The sequence below is a fragment of the Leuciscus leuciscus genome (genome assembly GCF_965113295.1).
Source record: "Leuciscus leuciscus genome assembly, chromosome: 10".
Lineage (NCBI taxonomy): Eukaryota > Metazoa > Chordata > Actinopteri > Cypriniformes > Leuciscidae > Leuciscus > Leuciscus leuciscus.
Genome location: NC_138734.1, coordinates 33,635,844 through 33,657,872, shown reverse-complemented (window position 1 = coordinate 33,657,872; position 22,029 = coordinate 33,635,844). Strand labels below are relative to the sequence as shown.

The following is a 22,029-nucleotide window of genomic DNA, read 5'->3' as shown; positions in this document are numbered from 1 at the left end:
TGAGCTGTAAAGCTGTTTAAATTACTGTTTTTACACTTAAAATATGTTAACCCTATACTGTTTTTCCATTTCCATTTCAATTCACTCATATTTTTGCTGCAAGGCACGTTTATTTATATAGCACATTTCATACACTATAGTAATTCAAAGTGCTTTACACAGAAATGAATTAAAATAATCACAAAATAAAAGTAAGGAAAATTAAAACAGTTATGTTATAAGATGATAGAGTTCTAAAAGGAATTAAAAGAGTAAAAAGATGATACATAGATAAACTTTCATCTGGCAAAACACCAGTGTATCATATTTTCCACAGCTGCTTGTTTTACTGTCAGATTTTCCCATGTTGATTGTACTGTGTCTGTGGTGTTTTTCTGTAATCAAGTTATCTGTAATCAACATTATGCCACCAATGCTGTCAATTGGGCTTAATTTGTACTGAATCTGTAATATTCCTTTACATTCTACTACCTACAGTACCTTTTGAGATGGCATGTTGATTGACAGTCTACCAGAAAGGCACTATCAGTACATCAAGCATTTTCTGTAGCACAGAACAGTACACATCTTAGCCTGAAGAATCAGTAACCTTTTCTGAAATCCTTAGTTGTCGACCCAGTCTGTGACCTGTAATAGTATAATAACGTTGGAAGATGTTATCAGCCCAGAGCCGGTCGTGGGAGGACCCTGTTTTCACCTACAATTGGATATCACAAACATGATGACACCATGCTTCTACAACATGGACTGGTGTTTCTATTGGTGATGTGTTTGGTTAATTCTGCAGGCTCAGTGTAATCCTTTGCCAAAAGCGTCTACTCCCACAAATCCATGTTCATCTTGCTGTACAGCATAGCCTGAATGCCAAACATGTGAATCCATTTTCTTGTTTGAAATGCATTTTCTGAATGCATATCTGTTTGATAGTGTTAGTCAAGTATTGTTGCTAGCAATTTGTCTCATTTTGTGTAGATTTTAGCATGTGCAGTACTTTTCTAGAGGGTTTATTTCAGACAAAGGGATTGGTTATATTCCAGTAAACAACATTCTATTTACTTTTGCTTTTATGTCATCAAACAAATGAACAATGGTGTTTACCACCTTTGCTAAACTGTCTTTCTTGTACAACATACGCAGTTATTAAAATGGCATCTAATTAGAGGCATTGAGCAGGCGTTTTACATAAGATTAATTGCATTTTTGAGAGCACTTTTTCTTCATTATTATTCTGCCGTGCAAATGGATTCACTGCAACTGTAATGCATATTCATTTTCAGGAAGCTTGGAAATTGTGGGAAATTAGCCAAAGGTGGATCTGGGCTGCTGTGAGGGTACAAGCAGAATGTGTAATACAGGAGCTCTGCTTCTGCTCCCTGAAGTCTGGGCCTCCTTAACTTCCATCCTGAACTATGGTGGGCTTTGCCTCAAGACAGAGCCAGTGCAGGTTGTTATTCTGGGATATTTAAAGGGGACATATCTTGAAAAATAATATTTCCTTGCTCTTATGAAGAGTTACGACCTATAATAGCATGCGTTCACGGGTTCTCTCTTTTTTCATCAAGCAGTGAACAACCTTCCAACATTTCAAGACTCTTTAAGCATATTTCATTTAATATTTTTTAAATATTCTGAAGCACAGTATAAAAATCTTGTGAGACATTTGAAAAAGAACAATTAAAATTGGATACACCTGCTGAACAATAAAGCATAAACCAGCATGAATTCCATTAAATATTGTAGTCAATAGTGATAGCATGCACTTTTTTCAACAATTACTGAAAGAGAAACAATTCAACCAAATTCAAGAGCCAAGTGCCTAACTAAAAGTCACATAATAAAACATTAAGTCACCATTATGGAAGGAGACTGGAAGGAGAGTGGACCAAGATCACAACAGAGAAATGTGAGAATCATCTAGATTACGTATGTAACCTTACGAGGGAACTCCACGCTGCGTTGAATGATGCTATGGGGACACGAGCAGGCTGCCTGCTTTGTGGGACGGAGGGCTAGATCTGTGGCCATACGCAGCTCTGCCACCGCTTCGGGGATAATCCCTTGCCCTGATCCAGGTCTTTCAATAGGTCTGCTGGTAGGCTTGCAATACAGCCATCATAATGTAAAGTACCATCAGCATGTCCTGCCGCTGCATATGCTCTGCCTACCAGCGTTGATGTCGTTTGACATGGCTTCAATAGAATAACGGCAGCCTTTAATGATGAGGATATCCCTGAGGAGAGATAGGTCGCTGAGATCCCTTCAACCCAAGGTATCTTCCCATTCCCCTGCTCGCAGGGCCCTCTACATTTGAATGACTCGAAGCTGTATTCGTCACCCAAGCAGAATATTGGTGTCTCCAAGAGCCTGCCACCTTAGTGTGCATATCCGAGAGAAAAGGAAGGCTCACTGGATCTGGACACTTATGACCACATAGGTATCGCTCATCCAAACGGCCACTTGCGATCTCGTGGTTCCAGTTGCGCAAGTCATAAGGTCCAAAAGCTCATCATACGCAGAGCTTTGCTGTGTGGAGAATTTTTGAAACATCTGTCTCAACTGACTCCACATCTAGTTCATCTGGACTGGTGGTGAGCAGCATGTCCTCGTCCATATTGGGAGAACCCGCTGGGCAGGCTCGCCCGAATCAGACACTAGAACCACAGAGCCAGAAGGAGAAGCAAGGTGGTCACCGTCAAAACCCATCGAACCCATGAGAACCCCAGGATCTCAGCCTGCAGCCTTGGCAGACATGGAGCCAGAGCCGCAGGGTTCAGATGCTTGGCTCCCTTCACTCGCAAAGAGAGCCAGTCGGGAGCTTCTTCAATGAGAATTTATCACAGTGCGCACATCCAACTCCCTCGAGGGCTGAACGTGGGTGCTTCGCTCCTAGGCAAATCACACAGAGCGTGTGTCCGTCATTCGGGACAGTCACGAAATCTAAGCTGTTGTCCCGATTCCAGGACCCGGCCCTAATTGTCCCGAAAATTAAAGCAAAATCTTGAGTAGTTATTGTCTGATAAAACATTAAAAACTCTATGTGGAGGTTGAGTCGTCCTGCAGCCAGCCCCCGCCAGCTGCTCATTGGCAGCAGCATCTTTTTTTGAAGTTCTACAAAGATACCATAGGCGCGAATTTATATGCATTGATAAGCGAGCGCAAGTTACAGCAGCCGCGAGGACAGTGAATGTGCAGGCAGCCAGTCGTAAAGGAGTGATTGATTGGTGCAAAAAAATACTTCGGCCTAATGGCTGATGTCGGGTTACACAAAGCAAATCATCGACACAATTATTTAGTTTTCTTATTTAATGACCGACAATTTAGTTGTAATAATAATTTTGCCATAAGGCTTATTAGCGTTTACACACTGTATTTTTTTCACAGTGACATTTGAGTTCATGATTTTAATGTTGTTTTTTGTGGCAGACTAAAGACTAATGACAGACTGTTGATCTTTGAATTAAAATATGTTTGGTTCAGGTTTGAAGTTCATTATATTTTATTATAGGCTATGTAGTCTAATATCATAGTAGCCTACCCCTAAAATAAAAATGCTACAAGAGTCAAGACAATGGCAACTTGAAGGATATGAACATGTACAATATAAAAGAACAGTGAAATGAGAGCTAGAGAGGAAGAATCATAAAGAAAGGAGTGAATGTGTATTGTGTGCATGAGAGTGTCTAAACACAACAAGCGGTTATCTCCTCCTTCCAATTCTTTTCTGTTATCATCAATAATGAAAGAACCTTAGCTTTTACAGCTATCTGATTCAATATTCTGTTGTACTCACAATAGAACAGGCCATTGTTCTTCTATTCCACCATGTGGAAGAGCAGTTCTGAAAGGCTGGAAGACTATGCACCAAATTGATTCTTAGAGCAACCGGGGAACATGTGCTGCGTGTGCTAAACATCAGAAAGATGCCAAGTGTGAGCTCTTCCTCTGGTTTGAAACTGCTGAAAGTTTACCTTTGTTAAGTAAGAAAAAAAGTTTGCCGTTTTATTTTACCTCAGGCTTGCTGGGAAACTTCAAAGCCGACAGAGAGACTGCAAGCCAAAAGAAGAGGCAGCAGCAGGTTTATTCTGAAATGTTTGTTTATTCTTTTCTCTCTTTTTTTCAAGAAACTTGCAGTGTTACAATTCACCACAGTGTCGTTGACAATACATCCATTTCAACCTCTCTGCAATATATGCATATCAAACATTGATTGATTGTTTTTAATCATTATATGAGCCAATTTAAAGGCAACGCTTCAAAAATTTAAGTTGTAAGGTTAAAATTGTGTTTTACTTACCTTTCTGGTTAGATTAGTTCCCTGCAAATGCACAAGCTATTCTGGAGTTTTGTTACATTTATTTTAGCCTTCCCCTGCAGAAATAAGTAAAAAATGAGCTGCCGCATTGTTTTGGACCATTTATACTGCAGTCGAAAAGTTGTCTTAAGACCAGACTAGCGATTAATGATGGTCTTGCCTTGTAATGACTGTGACTTTTTGTGTAAGGTTGTGATGTGACTGTTCATTTTAAAAGTGTGATTGGGGAATTTAACTGTAAATGGCTGAACTATTGTGTGGAGGTCAGAAAGTTATTCCGCACAGCTACAAGCATAAATGTCAGTGAACAGAGTTGTGCTCGTTAATTAAGGACTGATTGCGTTACAAATGGCTTAGAGCCTCATTTGACTCCATATGAACATCTCCCTAAGCTGAAGGAGATCAAATTTATATTTCTACAGGAGTGGAAAATTGTATGTTGCAGTATGTGCAATATAATATCCTAATTAGAATCCTTTATTCTAATTTCCTTTTATTTCCATCACTCACACAATTAAACTGAAATTAAATAAAAACCATCAACGTTCTTTTAAATAAGTTATTGAGAAAAATGTTATGTAAATAATGAAAAGTAATGGATTAGTATGAATAAATTATGTTGCATAAAGCTAGGTCATAATTCAGGTATGTGGAGAATGAATACTAAATGAATTCCCACTGTGATGTGAAGATGTTTTTCTAACCAGTTCATTTGGTTCAGCTGCTGAAAAAGCTTCCTGAGCTAATAAGAACTTTACCTATTCATTTGTGTCCAGATTTATGCTAATTTCAATTTAATTAGTCACTTTATGCTAATGACTTCAGCCATCATAGATTTTACCTGCAAGCAACATAACACATAATTGTAGTTATGTAAAAACACAGCTCTTTTATACAGTTGAACTATCGAGCGTTCACACAGCAGCAGAATGTGATTGTGTGTCCTTTATTGATTATTCATGAGAGTTCTGCATTCTAAAACTCTTGCGATTTTGATTGGTCAAATGCAGGACCCAGCAGTCTGATATTTCCAAATACTCACCGTTGAATCAAACTGAAAGCACTTTCGTATTTATGGTAGCATACATATGCAAATAACTGCATCTCAGTCATTGATTATATTGAAATCCCCTCAGAGAACATCAGTATTGATATTACTGTAATATTGATGTATTTATCTTTTGCTAGGCTGATTGTTTTGTACGTTGTATTGGACTATTTTTTTTACTGGAAGATTTTTTTCACATACAGGTACTGCAGCCATTGATCCATAAATGAAATCAATATTTTTCTTGTTCACATATATATTTATATAGCAACCCCACTCTGTGTCTGAGGTCAATACTCACCTGCTTGTGTTTATCCTGTTGTAAACGTACCATTGTAACAGTACCCCTGTTCCTCTCGTTTCTGTGCTATTTCCTGAAAGTGTCAGGTTTATTTTACAATAACTGTATATTAACTGTACATTATTCATGTTACAGTTCCATTTAATGTTTACACATTTTCCAGGTTAATGGTCATATTTTTTACTCTGATGTGTATTACATCTATAAATGTCATGAGAATGTTGGCTGCTTACACATGGCACATATTTGCTTTTGACTTTTTTTTTAAGCTTGTAAATTAAAATTTTCAAGAGGGTCTATTTAGACCTTCCTTTTTGCAAATGAATCGTGCCAAAGAGGAAACAGCATTGTTGAGCCCCTTTAGAGCATTTCTTTTGATTTTGATTCACAGTATCTATTGTAATAAATAAACAATGAACTGTCCATCATTTCAGAGAGAGAGACAGAGAGCAAGAAACAGTTTTGGTTTCGAATGCATTGGATTTTCTTCTTCGCAAAAAATGTGCTGAGAGGAGATAGTGCTTTCTCATGTTATCTGCTACTGGACGCACACCCCACAGCCATTTTCCCATTTCTCACTTGTGACCCAGCGGTCACCTTGGCTCTTTACAGAGCTTTTAGGAAAGAGTGCTGTCCCACCATTCCTCTCTCATAAATGGAGAGGGAGGGGAGTTTTGCACAATGGTTTGGCTTTCACAGTCATTCTCCCCTCGGAGCCAACGGATCAAGCACCTTGTGATGTCAAGATGTAGCCTATCTGCCTGGAAAAAAAAGCAGAAAAGAAAGCATGTAATCCCCTTAGGTTTGAATGATAATTTACGTTAGTTTTTATTTTTATTGGGATGCTAAAGTGTGGCATGTAATATGGGTACATTCATGTGAGAAATCAGCCGGAATGGATGAAAAAATTTGAAATGGATAAATGTCACCACTTTTGTTCATATATGAATTGAAATGCACTTGAAATGATGATATACAAAGTTCTACCAGAAAGACTCGGAAGATAAAGTGATGTAACAAAGCATATATTTATTGGCAGCCCGGCAAGCATTGTAAAGTTCTTTGGCGTAGGCCCCGTCCATAGCTCGTAATCCGAGGGTAGCGGATCTGCATCTCCTGCCTGGAGACGAAGGCAGGGGCGCAGCCGACCCCCCTAGAAGGTATGGACAGGACCATCCTGGTGGTGGTGGGGAGGATGGAGGTTGATGTCGCGTCGGCATCTGCGAACTCAAACATGAGTAAGTACCATCTTTTATACAGAAAGTATGAAGACGTGATTGGATAGAGATGAAGGTAATAAGTGACGTAGTGATTGAGTCTTCCTGGCAGAACTTAGCTAAAGCTTCCATTTCTGTCATGAAACAGATGGCACAAGCTGATAGTTCCGTAACTCAATCTGCTTGCAATCACATCATTCTCTGTAGGGCACAGCTGATTGGTTCCAACTATATCAGTAGCCAATGAGCTCACTGCTCAACCTTGAAATACTTGGTAAGGATTTGCTGTAGCGGTTGCAGTGTGCTTTCATAAACCCTCCACCTTCCCCAGCTCCACCTGTATAGATCTGCTACTGGTAATTCATGTATACTATATAGCAGCAGCATGTCTTAGCTGCTCACAGAAGCGTTGTGTGAGTATTGGCAGTAGCAAGTCCCACACTTGCTCTGCAGCAGCAACGGCAGTGTGGCAGATCTATTTTGCCAAGACCAACCATATCAACATTGTCATATCCATTACCATGCCAAACACTTAGAGAGTTGGTATGACAGAACTATAATTGAGCTGGCCTTTTCCGAGCAGTCAGCTAAATGAAAGGTTCATCTTCGTATCTGCAGCCTTCATGACACCTGTGGTGTTTACTGTGGATTTGTCTAATGGTCCAAAAAGAAGGTGAGCTTTAATAAAAATAGCCATGCAAACATACACTGGAATTGGAACATGAATTTATGCTGGACTAAAAACTCCGATTCTCATTTCAGAGGTCCACATGGCACTAACCACACACATACTGTTTTTAGTGGCCAGGATCTTTTATGTTTAAGGGAAAGGAGAAACGGTGCAGTTTTGTTTGAGTGTGCTTGAGGAAAATGGAAGCGAAGCGAGGAAGACAAGGATGAAAGTGGAAGCGGGTAAAAGTAAATTATAATATTGAACAAAAGAATAAGAAAGATTGTACTGTGTATTTGTGCTTATTATACTGGTCACAGGAAAGTTATATCGCTGAGGTCCATCTCCAGAGCTCCCCTTTGAGGTTTGGGTTGGTGCTATAATCTGGGTCAAAGTGCTAACTGCTAAGAGGCGCCTGTGAGAGGCTCGCTCGCACATGAATCATTTCTCATGCCTCTCTTCCTCATTACACTCTCTGCTGATAGAATTTCAAAGGCCTCTGTGTCTTCGACTGACCTTAAAGGTAAAATTCTGCCTTACGGCAATGACAGAGCCTTGTTCAACAGGCTAACCTTGTAAGATGCACCACATAACTAAAGGCACAGGGAGCTAGAGATTCGAGTAAGCATTAGTCACTCGTATTAAGCAAGAAGCCATACTGTGATTTTAAAAACGTGTGAATGTCAGACAACGTAGACCAGAATAGTTTGCACATATTGCGAGGTCAGTGGCTTCGTTCCAAAATTTACATTTAAAGGCATCACTGATATGCTCACAACGCAAAAGCTGCTCCACAAGCATAATTACGCTGCCTCTTTAACCTTGTTGTTCAACACGGATGTAAGTTGTTTCCTGTGAATGTGGGAGACTTCTGATTCATTAGCCACCCATAGGTAAATGTGTTTATGATTGTGAAAGTACAATAAATGTATCTTCCGCAGATAAGACAATCGCAGAATGCATTGTGCCGAGCTTAGTGAAATAAAATCCATTCAAGATGATGGACAAGATTAGAGAAATGTGCCCAATTATTTATTTTTTATATCATACTTTTTTACTGACACTAAGTATTAAGTATATTTATTATAAATACATTGATTTACATATATATTTAATACTTAAAGTATCACTTAAAATGTTTGAAATATGAATAAAAAATTATGCACAATAATATAATCATATTTGTGGTTTATGAATTTTTATACTTGAATTGTTTTTGGAGTCATTAAAGGAATAGTTTACATAAAAATGAAAATTCTGTCATCATTTACAAACCTGTATGAATTTCTTTCTTCTGCTGAACACAGAAGAAAATATTTGGAAGAATGTCGGTAACCAGACAGATGATAGTCCCCATTAACTTCCATAGTAGGAAAAAAAAAATACTATGGAAATCTATGGGGACCATCAACTGTTTGGGGACCGACATTTTTCAAAATATCTTCTTTTGTGTTCATCAGAAGAAAGAAATTCATTACAGGTTTGAAACAACTTGAGGGTGAGTAAATGATGACAATATACATTTTTAAGTGAACTATTCCTTTAAAAGAACTTTAACGTGAACTAGAAAGTGATTGATTTATGGATTGATTGATTTACATTTACATAACATTTATTTCTTGAAGAATCTGTTTCTATTCTTTCAGAAGCAAAAAGCATGTAATGCAACGGAAAGGGAATAAGGAAACATGCAATCTCTCCCTTTTGCTCAGTAATGCAATTCTATTCTATTCTAGCATATTTGGCTCCCTTATTGTTACAATCACGGAAACTGGCATGTGTAAGCCATTATAGAATATGCTTTGTATTCAGCATCAATCCAGCTCTTCACACAGCTTCCAACTTGAAGCTAAGCCACCTGTACAGCTGGTGCCTGCTGCAGCCTGATGGACTGCGCCCAAATCCAAGCGGGGTGCTGGATTTATTCATACATCAAAACATAGAGACATTCGGCAGATCCTCACAGTAAAGCACCACCATGGCTTCTGTGCAGGAGAGGCGCTAAAAATAGGCTGCCACCAAGACTTGGGACGAGGATATAAACAAATATCATCTTTTATCTCGCAGGAACTTGATAAAATGAAACTTCATGCAAAACTGAAAAATGTCACGTACTTTAGATGAAGGTTTGAGGCCCAGATGTGGGGAGAGAGATCCTTCTTTGTGTTGTCATCAGGTTCTAGACAATAAGTGTCCGCACTGTTTACGAATTGTCATTTGCACATTGTTCTAGCAGAAACAGATATCCCACCTCAGCTTTCCCAGCCTTCTGTGAAGGAACAAAAGAATAATTTTAACTAAGCAGGGTTTAGTGACTTGATACTTCTTGTCTACTAGATAGAAAAGGGGGAATTGTGCATGTGTGTGGCTCTCTGAGTGTGTTTTGTGTCTGAAAGTGTCAGCAGTTGAACAATGTTTTTCATGTGTTTTAGTGAAGATTCTGCAGTTACAACCTCCTGTGAACTATCTTATTATGCCTTTAAAATGTGTTGAGCTAAAACCGATGTCAGGAGTTGCCATTTCAGCAGCATGTACAAACACTGGAATACGCACAGGCACAACCCTAAGAGATTTACCAGCAGTCAGACTGAGATACTGAGATACGAAGATGCGCTGTGTTAGACAGTGCTATAATAGAAGAATGCTGACATACTGCTAAAGATGTGGATTTCTTTTGTATTTCAGCAATTTTTGTTTAGTTAATTAACAGAAATTAATTTTTTAACAAATTAGTTTTTATTTAACAGATGTTTAACCGAACTCTGAATATCTTTTTCTTTCTTTTTTTTCTTCTTTTTTTTACAAAGTAAATTGATTTGGCCAAAGTTCACTACATTAGTGGATATTCAGATATTCAGACTTTGTAGAAAGTAGTTACTGTAGCTTGTATAGCTGGCTTGCTATTAATTAGTCAAAATCAAATATAATCTAGTGAACATTTGTAAAAATCAATTTGCTTTGTAATGAAAAATAATAATCAGATATTCATTGTTTGGCGTTGGTTTAATCTAGTAGCAAATATAAACAGGACAGAGCAGAACTGTACAATTGTAAGTACTTTTGTTTTCTTTTTTTCTATAAAACTGTTGGCATTATTAAACTTTTTTTTGATCATTGTGGTAATATGTTTATAAACAATATATTTGTACAAAATCAATTTTGGATAAACCTGTTCTAAACAGCACAGTAGAAGAAAACAAGCTATCACTTGGTCACTTTATGTTGGTCAGATGGTCTGAATACACAATTCATATATAAACTTTATTAAGCAACCTACAGTACTTTTGCCTTTTTACTTTGATTAACCATATGTGAGATTAATCTGACCTGCAACTTTTAAGATAGCATTCGAGATTTTTAACCATTAGCCTGGTAATTTACCATGTTGTGAACGTGTATGTCGTGAATAGCCAGTCAATAAAATATAATTTATTCAGTTCTTCTAACATCTTCACACTGTAATAATTTACAGAATAAATTTAGATCAGTTTGCACATTTTAATTTTCATTATCAAAATAGAATTTTGGGCTTGTACTACTATATGCTCTTGATTCATTTGTATTTTTAGTTATCATTATTTTAATTCGGTAATTTGTGCTCATAAGGGGTTAACAGTGAACTGTAGAGAATCATAATTATAGCTTTAATTGCACTTCCATTTGTTTATTTAGATGATTTAATAAAATGATTAATAAGTGTTTTCATATAAGCAGTCAAATACATTAGTCATAAATCATAACCATTATTAGCACAAACATGATGAACCAGGTGTAATTTGTTTTGTGGATTGCACATTTTTTAGAGATCTATTATCCTTTACATAATTGTTTATTTATATATATATATATATACACATTTTTTTTTTTTTTTTTTTTTTTTTTTTTTATGCCTAATGGCAAATTTCAATAAACAAGACTGCAGTGCACAAATTGATTAACACAAAGAAATTCATTTAATTAACAAAAGTTCACTCACAGAGCTGAGGCCCACAGCACAGTGTTCATCTATAGGCAGTGTTTCTTATCGTCTTCAGCCGGTACTCTTTTTCTGCTTTTCAGCCCTTTTGTTGAGGAGAAAAATCTATTTAAGTGGCTGAAGCTCTGACACAAAGCAAGAGCAGAAAGCTGTAGAATCTGCTGGCTTAATTGATTATTTGCGCAGAGCTGTATATCAGCGAGGTGCAGCATACCCTTGGGAAATAATGTAAAACAGATAACAAGATCAAATGTGGAAGAATTGCTTTCTACTGCCAGCTTTATTAATCTGTTTCTCTCTTAGTCAAAATGGCTTTTTTTCCTCTCCTCAATGCAGGTTTTCGCATTAAGGCAAGGTACGCCTCTGCGTCCCAAGTAGCATATAAAAGCTACAACTGACGGAGGCTTTATGAAGCGGTTTTGATTTCAAAGAATATGGGCGGCTCACGATTTCAACATTAGCTTAGCATTCGAGTTTCAAGCGTCTGTGTGGCAGGGAAATTTAAAGGGTTTAGCTTCTTTTTGGCTTGCTTTTTAAGAATTAGAATTGGAATTATTCAGCGACAAGATGCTTTAGAGACTTAATTTACTTTAAAACGGAGCTGTAAGGAAATTTGCTGACTTACACGTGTTTGTATTTTGGCCTTAAAGAATCAGGCTTTTTAGAAGATACACAAGACTTGCTGGCTTGCTTGTTCAGTAAATCTTTGATTGCAGATTTACACCAATGAAACACAATATGAATGGCCTTGTAGATTCACTCTTTAGTCGAATTGCTGTTGAATGCTGGGAGTGTTTGTATAAAATCCAAATCAAACCAAGAGTTCTCTAATTCCACATTCTCTCATAGTGCATTTACATAATAAAAATTGCATAGCAGTCTCCCAATCTACTAGACATCCTTCCTCAAACATCTCTCTAAGCCATTTCCAACTCTGTAAACTGATTTGTTTTTCTTATTCATGGGGTCTTGCGGCACATCAGACATGACTGTAATTGCCTTCTTCTCACCAGGGAGCTTCTTGTTTCTCATTCTGAAGTTTATTCTCTATTTCATGTCACTAAGGCAGAGAGAGAGATGGCACCCTGGGAGAAATGACACTCCCTCCGTCACCAAGAGGAGAGTGAAAAGATAAGAACGTTAGATAAATATCTGCAAATGCGCAGCTCAAAATGATGCTAGCACAATATCCTCACTTTGAAATGAATGGGTGTTTATAAGTATACTTCCTATGAGTGTGGCAGTCTGCATTAATATACGCAAAGTAATGCACAAACAAGCTGATGTTAGACAGAGGGACCATCTGGATTTTCTGTGTTTTTATGAAATCAACTCTTTGGATTACTTCTCTCGTTCTCTAATTGAGCAGTTTCGTTTAGCACGGCGGTAACACTCTAAATGCCCAGTTTATATTGACTGCTAAAAAGGCTGCTCTCCCCGGGAGGTGATGATCTACAGAGCGACAGGAAGTGGGAATGAACCTCAGGTTATTTACGTCAGCACTCCCTCAAATGAGACCTCTGCAAAAGCGAGATCCCTGGCAGCTGTACGCGGCTCTGCCGTCTGCCTGTAATTTCAGCTCTTCCAGAATCAGACCCTGTCAGGTGTAATTACCCAACATATGAAGGTACCAGGCTGGTGGTTTTCCCTTTTTACAAACTAAATCTGCGGCTTTAGTCTGGGAAGAAATGCAGTCATTATTAAATCTTTGTTTTTCAACCATTTTTGAGGAGTTTTGGGTTTCAAAGCTCAGAATTGATTTTGTGTGTGTCAACAAGCGCCGCTCTCTGAATTCATGAAAGGAGGAGGGATAATGTCAGCTCAGCTTAATACATTTTCTAATGGATGTTTTATTTTCAGCCTGAGGGTGCGTCTGAAGTGTTTGGACACTTGGAGATTTAAGGGGGTGGAAGAATACCTGGCAAATGTAGGCAATTTTCTGCAAGATATTTGAAACATTTATAATGCTATTTTAACTTTCTCTCTGCTTCATTCTTTCTTTTTATATGAGCTCATAAATGGTACTTGTAAGGTATGCTACTGAAAATCAAAGGAAAAATTCCACCTTAAAATTCAACGATTCTGTTGTCATTTACTCTCGTCATTACACAATCTGCATGACTTTCTTTGTTATGTGGAACACAAAAGAACATGTTTTAAAAAATGTCTGTTTTTTGTCCGTAAAATGAAAGTCAATGGGGTCTACAGTTGTTTAGTCCCCAACATTCTTCAAAATATCTTCATTTGTGTTCTGTAGAAGAAAGAAAGTCATAAGGATGACAGTTTTCATTTTGGGGTCAACAACCCTTTTAATGAATCTTTAAGAGGGCATTACAGTATTGGCTCAGCCTCACTGTGTTTCAGAATTGTCATTCATAACATTTTTATTTTAAGCCTTTTAGCTAAATTCAGATATGATCACATCCAGTCAGTTTGCAAGTTTTAGAATTAGGTACCGTGTGATGTAAACCAAAACCATCAGTGGTCTCCGCACTTCACCGCCAGTGAAGGATGAAGCAGGTTTTGTAGGCTGAATCAATCCAGCATTGCTATTATTCTGCATTAACATTACATGAGTCCACCTGCATGTATCAAAATGCAAAATGGTTTGAACTGGAAAATGTAAAAGCCAGCCACTTGTGTAATTAAATGCCCAAGAAAATTGAATGTGCAGTATGGATATCGGTTTGGCAATATGATTTTTCTGCTGTCTACATTCTGTTGTCTTATGATAGTTTAAAAAAGGTTGAAGTTTTTTCTGAATGATAAGTACATATTATATATGTAGGAACTGACATTTTCTGCAATCGATGGTATAGTTGCGGTATTTGTACAAGCACTAAGAATTCAATGTGTCATTGTGAATGTAAGACACTATCCAATGAAATATATTAAAAGTGTCTATTAAAAAATTACCTCTGATGTACAATGCCATTAAAACTGGGGTCTGTACATTTTTTTTTATTAATGTTTGTGAAAGAAGTCTCTTATGCTCACCAAGGCTGCGTGGTCTCACTGTTTCCACTACTTTTTAAGTACAAGCAAGAGCTCATAGAATATCGACCTGACAATCCCCATTTGAAACAGGTTGTCAGTGGGCAGAATCGATACACATCTGGTCAAGGGATCCTCTGTAAAGGTATTTTGTATTCCATTAGTGGTCTAAGGTGCTTACAGGGAGCCATCAAAAAGGCTGTAACACGTAAGCTTTCCAAAACACTTGCGTCCTTCGTTATATTCTTAGATGACTGTGTAATTTAAGGTAAAAAATAAAAGAACGCCTGGGGCCTATTTCATGCACATAGCTGAACTCTTTTTTTTTTCTATTTCGAAGACAGTCACTCCAGCTATGCATCATCAGATGAAGATAGCTGAAATTGAAATGCCCTTTTGCAGTATAGCTTTTAAGAACCATACTTTGTACTTGACGCACAGACCTAAAAATGGGCAAAACAAAAGGACTTAAAGGCACAGAGTTGTACGTACTTTGCTAATGCCTGGTGAGTAAGGTGGGGATATTAACCTCACAGCGTGTTCTTCAGCTGAAGTCTGCATTATACCTACATCGTTGTCGAGTTAATTACTGGGCTTAGAAGCACACAAAGCTTCCACTTCTTTTAAGTGTGACCTTAGAAGTGAATGTCCTGTCTTTTATACAAAAAGAAGTGCTTCTCTGATGGCTGCACAGCAAGAAATTGGTGGCAGCTTCTCCTGAATAATAAAGACATCATAATTTTAGTGAGCTCTTTCTCTGCAATTTCTGTGAATTTCTGTGCACTCTTAAATGTTCTTGGGGTCTATCCATCTATCCATCTATCTATCTATCTATCTATCTATCTATCTATCTATCTATCTATCTATCTATCTATCTATCTATCCTTCAAGGCTTTTCAAAACTTTCACAATTTATCAAGCCAACACTTGGATTTTGCTGCTAAAAATTTGCTAAAAATTAGTTATGTGAATTTCAGTTCATTTTAAATCTACAAAATCCTCCTTACATTGCAATTTACATCCTCAGTTTAATTCAAATTCAGTAGTTTAAATTCCCCCGTAGTCAAACATTTTATCCCTTAAAACTCATCTTTGATCAACAAAATGACATAATTAAATGTTTTTTTCTTTAAAAAAAATTCTTCATGCCTTTAAATAGCTTGAATGTAACTCTACACCCTTGCCTCATTTGCATTGAATATGCAAATTAGCCCCGCCTCCACTCATTCACACCAGCTCAGAGATCCACTCGTTGACAATCACACGTTGACTTGATTGGTTACAAGGTATTTTGTGACGCCAGAAACACCAGCGATTTCAAACCGCGTTTTTTAGACTGTCTTTGGTTCACTGCAGTTTTAAAGAGAAAATACTTAATGGTGTTGACTTATGAATTTGCACATGGTTTGTCTTAAAGCATATTAAAAACTGCACATAGACATATAAGCAACATTACAAGCTTGATTTTCACCACGTGGGGACTTTTCGATTCAGTTTTGAATGGTGCAACCCTGACTTCACTGCTTTTAACCCAGTGGTTTTATTTTTTGGTACATGTTTTATTTAGGCTTTGTATAAGACGATTATTACTATTAAGCTCCAAAAAACGCAATAAATTAACAATACGTATTCCATGCTCCACCTCTTTCCCTTTATTTATCAAATTTAGTGTATCAATGATACATCCTGATGCAGTATTTTCTCTTTGTTTTCTATCAGATCACACCAGTAATATTTCCATCATGAGACTGGTGTTAAAGTACCTGGACAAGATGAGGTGTTTCCGGAAACGTTCCACCATTCCTTTTCTGGTGGCCCTCATTACTTTCCTGCTCTTCATAAACCTCTACATGGAGGATGGCTACGTGCTGGTGAGTTTGTTTACCTGTTGAAATCCAGCAGGTAAATTACAGAGGTCAATTTATTTACAACATCAGTGGAGCAGATAACAAGACAATAGTGGGCTTCACAACGACTTGACTACTGTTGTTGCATGTGATTTAGCATTAATTATCTCCTTGCTGAAAAGTTATTTTGTTTATATGCTTTAATTACCAAATGTTGCGTGTAAGGCTGCCGGTGCTGTGTTATGCATGTATAATTATCAGAGCTCACGATGCAGCCTATTTAAAATTTCATGATGTAGAGGCAGTCCAAATGCAAGAGACACATTTATTATTCATGAGGCCAACTTCATGATCAAAACTTTGTGATCATAACATGTCGTGTGTGTTTGTCTGTTGAATTATTCAAAAGTTGTACCCATTTTGAATAAATGACTTTTCTAAATAATCCCCATTTAATTGAAAAACAAACACCATCATGGGCAGCAAAGATTTAGTAAAGTGTGAACAATTCATGTGTGGTAAAAAGACATTGAAGCAAAGCAACAATGCTATAATTTTAATACTAGATTATATAAATTTGAGCGAGTAAAATTGTGTGTGCAATTAATTTTTCAAAGGCCTTCATTTACAACTTAATTAAATTATACAAGAGTGTGCAAGCATATTACCAAATCAAAAAATAATGACCTGCATTGCTAACATTTAAAGAAAACACATCTAATGGTGCGTTCAAGTCCTCCTGGGAAGTCGTGTTTACAGGGTCAGGTGCGTTCAAGTCACCTTCTTGATGAAGATGGCAGTGTACCTTCTTTTAATTAACTATGCAAGGTTTTTAAACGGTACTTCTAGAAAATGAAGAACAAAGAATGTGCATCAGATGTGTTTTGCTTTTAAACTTTTTTTTATTAATTTATGAAGCCACTGTAAACTTTATTGTATAGTGTTGTATTACAATGCTATTATATTTTGTGCAGGGAATTAGCTTATTTTGTTGTAAATAAAAAAGCCTGACAATTACTAGCCTTAAAGGGATAGTTCACTTTGAAATAATTTTTTGGTATGTTTTAGCTTACCTCAAGGGCATCCAAGATGTAGGTGTCTTTTTTTCCGCAGTAGTTTCAATTTTGATATTTTTAGGTCAAACCGTTCTTGTCTGTCAGTCATATAATGCAGGTCTATGGTCATTATCTCAAAGAGCATGCACAGAGTCCAAATTAAAACAATTCCCCGTCGTCCAAATTAAACAATTCCCCATCGTAAGTACACATTGATAGCCTAAGACACGAAACGAGCGGTTTGTGTGAGAAAACGAACAGTATTTATATAGTTTTTACATCTTATACACAGCCATGTCGAAGTGCTCTGATCTGACGTGTGCGCAGACTGGTGCATACACTAGATGTCTCCTTAAAGACATTTGTTCCAATGAACTGCCGTAGACAAGGCGACTTCTAGTGTGTATATATCTATGCACCAGTCTGCGGCATCTTGAGGTAAGCTAAAACATACCAAAAATGTATTTCAAAGTGAACTATCCCTTTAAAGGCGCATAGCGAATGCTGTGGCAAACTTGGTCTTATAGACTTGGCTGTCTTGGATGTTATGTGTTTCAGGAGGAAGACAAACGTCAGTTGCGAGAAACCTCAATGCATCCGCTGAACTCGGAGCGATATGTTCATACCTTTAAAGATATCACCAATTTTTCTGGAACAATCAATGTGACTTATCGGTACCTTGCTGGAACACCTTTACCTCGAAAGAGTAAGACTGCTTTCCTTTGTACACTTAGTATTAGCAGTATACACCGGTGTAAAAGATTTCTAAACAAATAAGTAAATAATGTAACTACACAACTCTATCTCAAACTCTATTCAAGTTGTGCATTCAATATACATTGTTTATGGATTTATGGATATCATTTCACATATTTTAACAGAATATAAGATAGTATTCACATTATAAACAATGCAGTTCAAATCAGACATTTTGATTCACTTCATGATTTTCCATGTTATTTTGTAGAGTATCTCACTATTGGATTGTCATCTGTGAAAAGAAAACGAGGAAACTACCTATTGGAGACCATCAAGTCCATTTTTGACCAATCAAGCTACGAGGAACTCAAGGAGATTGTTGTGGTTGTCCACCTGGCAGACTTCGACCTGACATGGTGCGAGAGCCTAGTTCAGGAAATCTCAAGGAAATTCGGCCACCATATCATTGCAGGACGGCTGCTAGTTATCCATGCACCTGAGGAGTACTACCCGTCCCTGGATGGGTTGAAGAGAAATTATAATGATCCAGAGGATAGAGTACGCTTCCGCTCCAAACAGAATGTAGATTATGCGTTTCTGCTCAACTTCTGCACCAACCTGTCAGACTTCTACATGATGTTGGAGGATGATGTGCGCTGCTCCCGAAACTTCCTCACTGCCTTGAAGAAAGTAGTGTCATCTAGGGAGGGATCATATTGGGTGATGCTGGAATTCTCCAAACTGGGATACATAGGGAAGCTGTACCACTCACGAGACCTTCCCAGACTTGCACATTTCCTGCTCATGTTCTATCAGGAGATGCCTTGCGATTGGCTTCTTATCCATTTCCGAGGCTTACTGGCCCAGAAGGACGCGATTCGCTTCAAGCCATCCCTTTTCCAACACATGGGCTACTATTCCTCTTATAAGGGTGCAGAAAACAAACTTAAGGATGATGACTTTGAGGAAGACTCCCTTGATATCCCAGACAATCCACCTGCCAGTTTGTACACAAACATAAATGTGTTTGAGAGCTATGATGCTGCCAAAGCTTACAGTAGCGTGGACGAGTACTTTTGGGGCAAGGCCCCGTCCACTGGGGACTTTTATGTTATAGTGTTCAACAAGGCAACAAAAATCAGCAAAATCAAGATCATCACAGGAACAGATGATCGCCAGAATGACATTTTGCATCATGGAGCTCTGGAAGTGGGAGAGAAATTAATAGGAACCAAAAAAGGAAGGCAGTGCTCCTCCTATATAACTTTAGGGGAGTTTAAAAATGGAAACATTGAGGTTTATGATGTGGACCACAAGATAGCGTTTGATATTGAGTGTGTTCGCATTGTGGTGACGGCAAGTCAGAAAGAATGGCTTATCATTAGAAGCATAAGCCTCTGGACTACACAAGCTGCCAGTCAATGAGAACTTTTTTGAACCATAGCTTAAGGCACAAGTATCTTATTTATCTATTTATTTATTTATTTATTTATTTATTTATGCAATTATTTATTCACTCTCACATGATAAATCTTTATTTATTCATAAAGGAAAATGTAAAGGCAGTATAAGATTTCACACATCAGAGTTGAGGTGTAGGCTACTGCCTTTTAACATTATTACTCCGAAATGTGTGCTCCTCATCAAAAAGCTTTGTCTCAGTTGTTTTTGCCTTATTTTCCAGTGAAGATTCCTAGACATCTTTAAAATCAGATTAGTTTATTTGAGAAACAAAATGTATATATTTTTTAATTACAACTTTTTCTTACTTGAATCATAAATCTATTAATGTGTGGTGGGTTTATACTTAAAATAAGAAAAAAAATATTGCCAGTGCAAGAAAATAAACTTATTTGAGATGTTCTTTAAAAACAACTCTTAGTACCTTGCATCAATGTTTCTTTACTAAATGTGTCATGTTTTTAAGAATGTTTATATATTTTAACTGGAAAACAAGACAAATACAGTTTAAGTGATTTTTTGCAGCATAGCTATATCCCAATTTTTTTTCAGACACATTAGTGTAGTCGTTTAAAAAGTTGCTTGAAGCTGAATTGTAAGCATTTCATTTCGGTAAAGTTTTTCTTTTTAATTATTTTATTTGATACATCTAAAAAATTGCTTACCCTTCTCTCCTTTCCGCCAACACAGGGTCAATATTGCCTTGAGTATACAATGTATTGTGGCATGAATCTACTCAGCAACATTTCATACTATCTCCCCGCTGAATGATAACAGAAATGTTATTCAATCAACCTTGGGACAAAAAGATGGTGTAGTATTGGTTTGTTTGTGCATTTCTTCAAAGGCATGAACTGGAACAGTGTGGGTATTCGCCCATCTTCTGAAGTGTTGTGATTGGACAGTATAGTGAAAAATGAGGTAAACCTCCTTCCCCTTTTCAGTATTTTTCTCCTATCTTTTGCTCAGCGCAATTTTACCAGGGTAAATTGGATTTTGTTTGGCTCATTCCCCCATAAAATTACACCAGCAACAACCACCCTAGTGAAGACCGTTCTCATAGCAAACCCCTGGCTGGAATTGTTAGACGCTCCATCTAAATGAAGTTTAATGTCATTGTGTAGGTCTACGCACAATAGACTATATCTATCAGTATGAGAATTTGTTTACTCTTTGTTTTGAGAGACATTAAAACGTTTCACAACCATCTAATTACGCCGCTACACTGAACATGTCACATAAACAATGCAATAATAAGACAACTGTTTACATGACTCTGTAATGTTGTAGAATGTGTTCATCTCCTGTTTTTATTTATTCATTTTAAGACATACCATCTCTTTCACGTTATTATCATAATTCAGTTCATGTGTAGTAGTTCATACAAACCTAAAATCATAAAAATACTCTGTACTTTGCATGATTTTTGCAGTCGTCTTTGCCAACACCCTAGATACAAAAATGACGTTAATTAAGTGCTTTGCACCAACATACAGTATTATGTCAAAATTTGAATTTGCCATGATTATCAAGAAGCCATTAGCACTATTTCTCAGGCTAGAAATGTGTTAAATTGCTGTATACATTTATTTTTATCCCAGGTCAGAACTGCATTGTTTCCTTGTCAGTTTTTTATTTAGTTTATTAGAAGTGAATACCTCTTGCCCAATTGTATTTGTGAATGGTCTTTTGGATGCATTTCTGACTTCTATGGCTATTTAATGTCACAGTATGTTTTCAATAGTTTTGTAATGCTTTCTTGTGAGCAAAGCACAGGTCCTTTTTTTAAACAGCCAGCTACATTTTAGGGCTGGCTGTGTAATAAAATGTTACAAACGAAAATATTGGAAGGTTTTGTCTTCCTAATAAAACAATTAAATACATAATTGTTCATGCATGAGCTAAGAAAGAATGCCGTCGTGTTAGTACGCCTGTCGGTTTTAGGCTTTGACTTGTTTCCAAGTGTCTACTCTGAACTTGACTGGCATTGTACTGTACTTGATTTGTAATTTAACTGTACTAATACTACATTGCAACAATGGACATCTCACATATTGTGCTGCATAGGTGAAGAGAATGTGTTATGATGTAGAGTTATGTTGTATTTCTCCCACACTGTTTGTCACATGGTACTGTATCTATATTGTAAAATGACATATATTTTTTTACATTTATCATTAGAACTGTTTGCCTTGTATATTGTACCTAAATATACTTTGACTCAAGTGCTGAGTTGACAAAAATGAATGCCATTTCATCATTGGAAATCCAGAGATTGTAAAGTAAAACACATTTGGGGAAAAAAATCTTTATATACTTTTTAAAAATATTATTCTAAAAACACAAACACACACACTGGCTGGACACACATTAGCCAGCATGGATCCACCTGAGTATTCTCTGCCTTATATGTTCATAGGCCTGCATTTGTATATAGTACAGGTTCAAA

At 37.2% G+C, this 22,029-nt stretch overlaps 1 protein-coding gene across 3 annotated transcripts in view; it reads left to right on the top strand.

Annotated features, from left to right (window-relative positions):
- Positions 1 to 21,795, top strand: part of mgat4c (mgat4 family member C) — a 105,981-nt gene extending 84,186 nt beyond the window's left edge. For all 3 annotated transcript variants that reach the window (XM_082181965.1, XM_082181964.1, XM_082181966.1), the window contains 3 exons: positions 16,238 to 16,389; positions 17,979 to 18,126; positions 18,388 to 21,795. In XM_082181965.1, the coding sequence (XP_082038091.1) occupies positions 16,261 to 16,389; positions 17,979 to 18,126; positions 18,388 to 19,544 (1,434 nt within the window). In that variant the 5' untranslated portion in view covers positions 16,238 to 16,260 and the 3' untranslated portion in view covers positions 19,545 to 21,795. The remainder of the gene's footprint in view (positions 1 to 16,237; positions 16,390 to 17,978; positions 18,127 to 18,387) is intronic.
- The last annotated feature ends 234 nt before the right edge of the window (positions 21,796 to 22,029 follow it).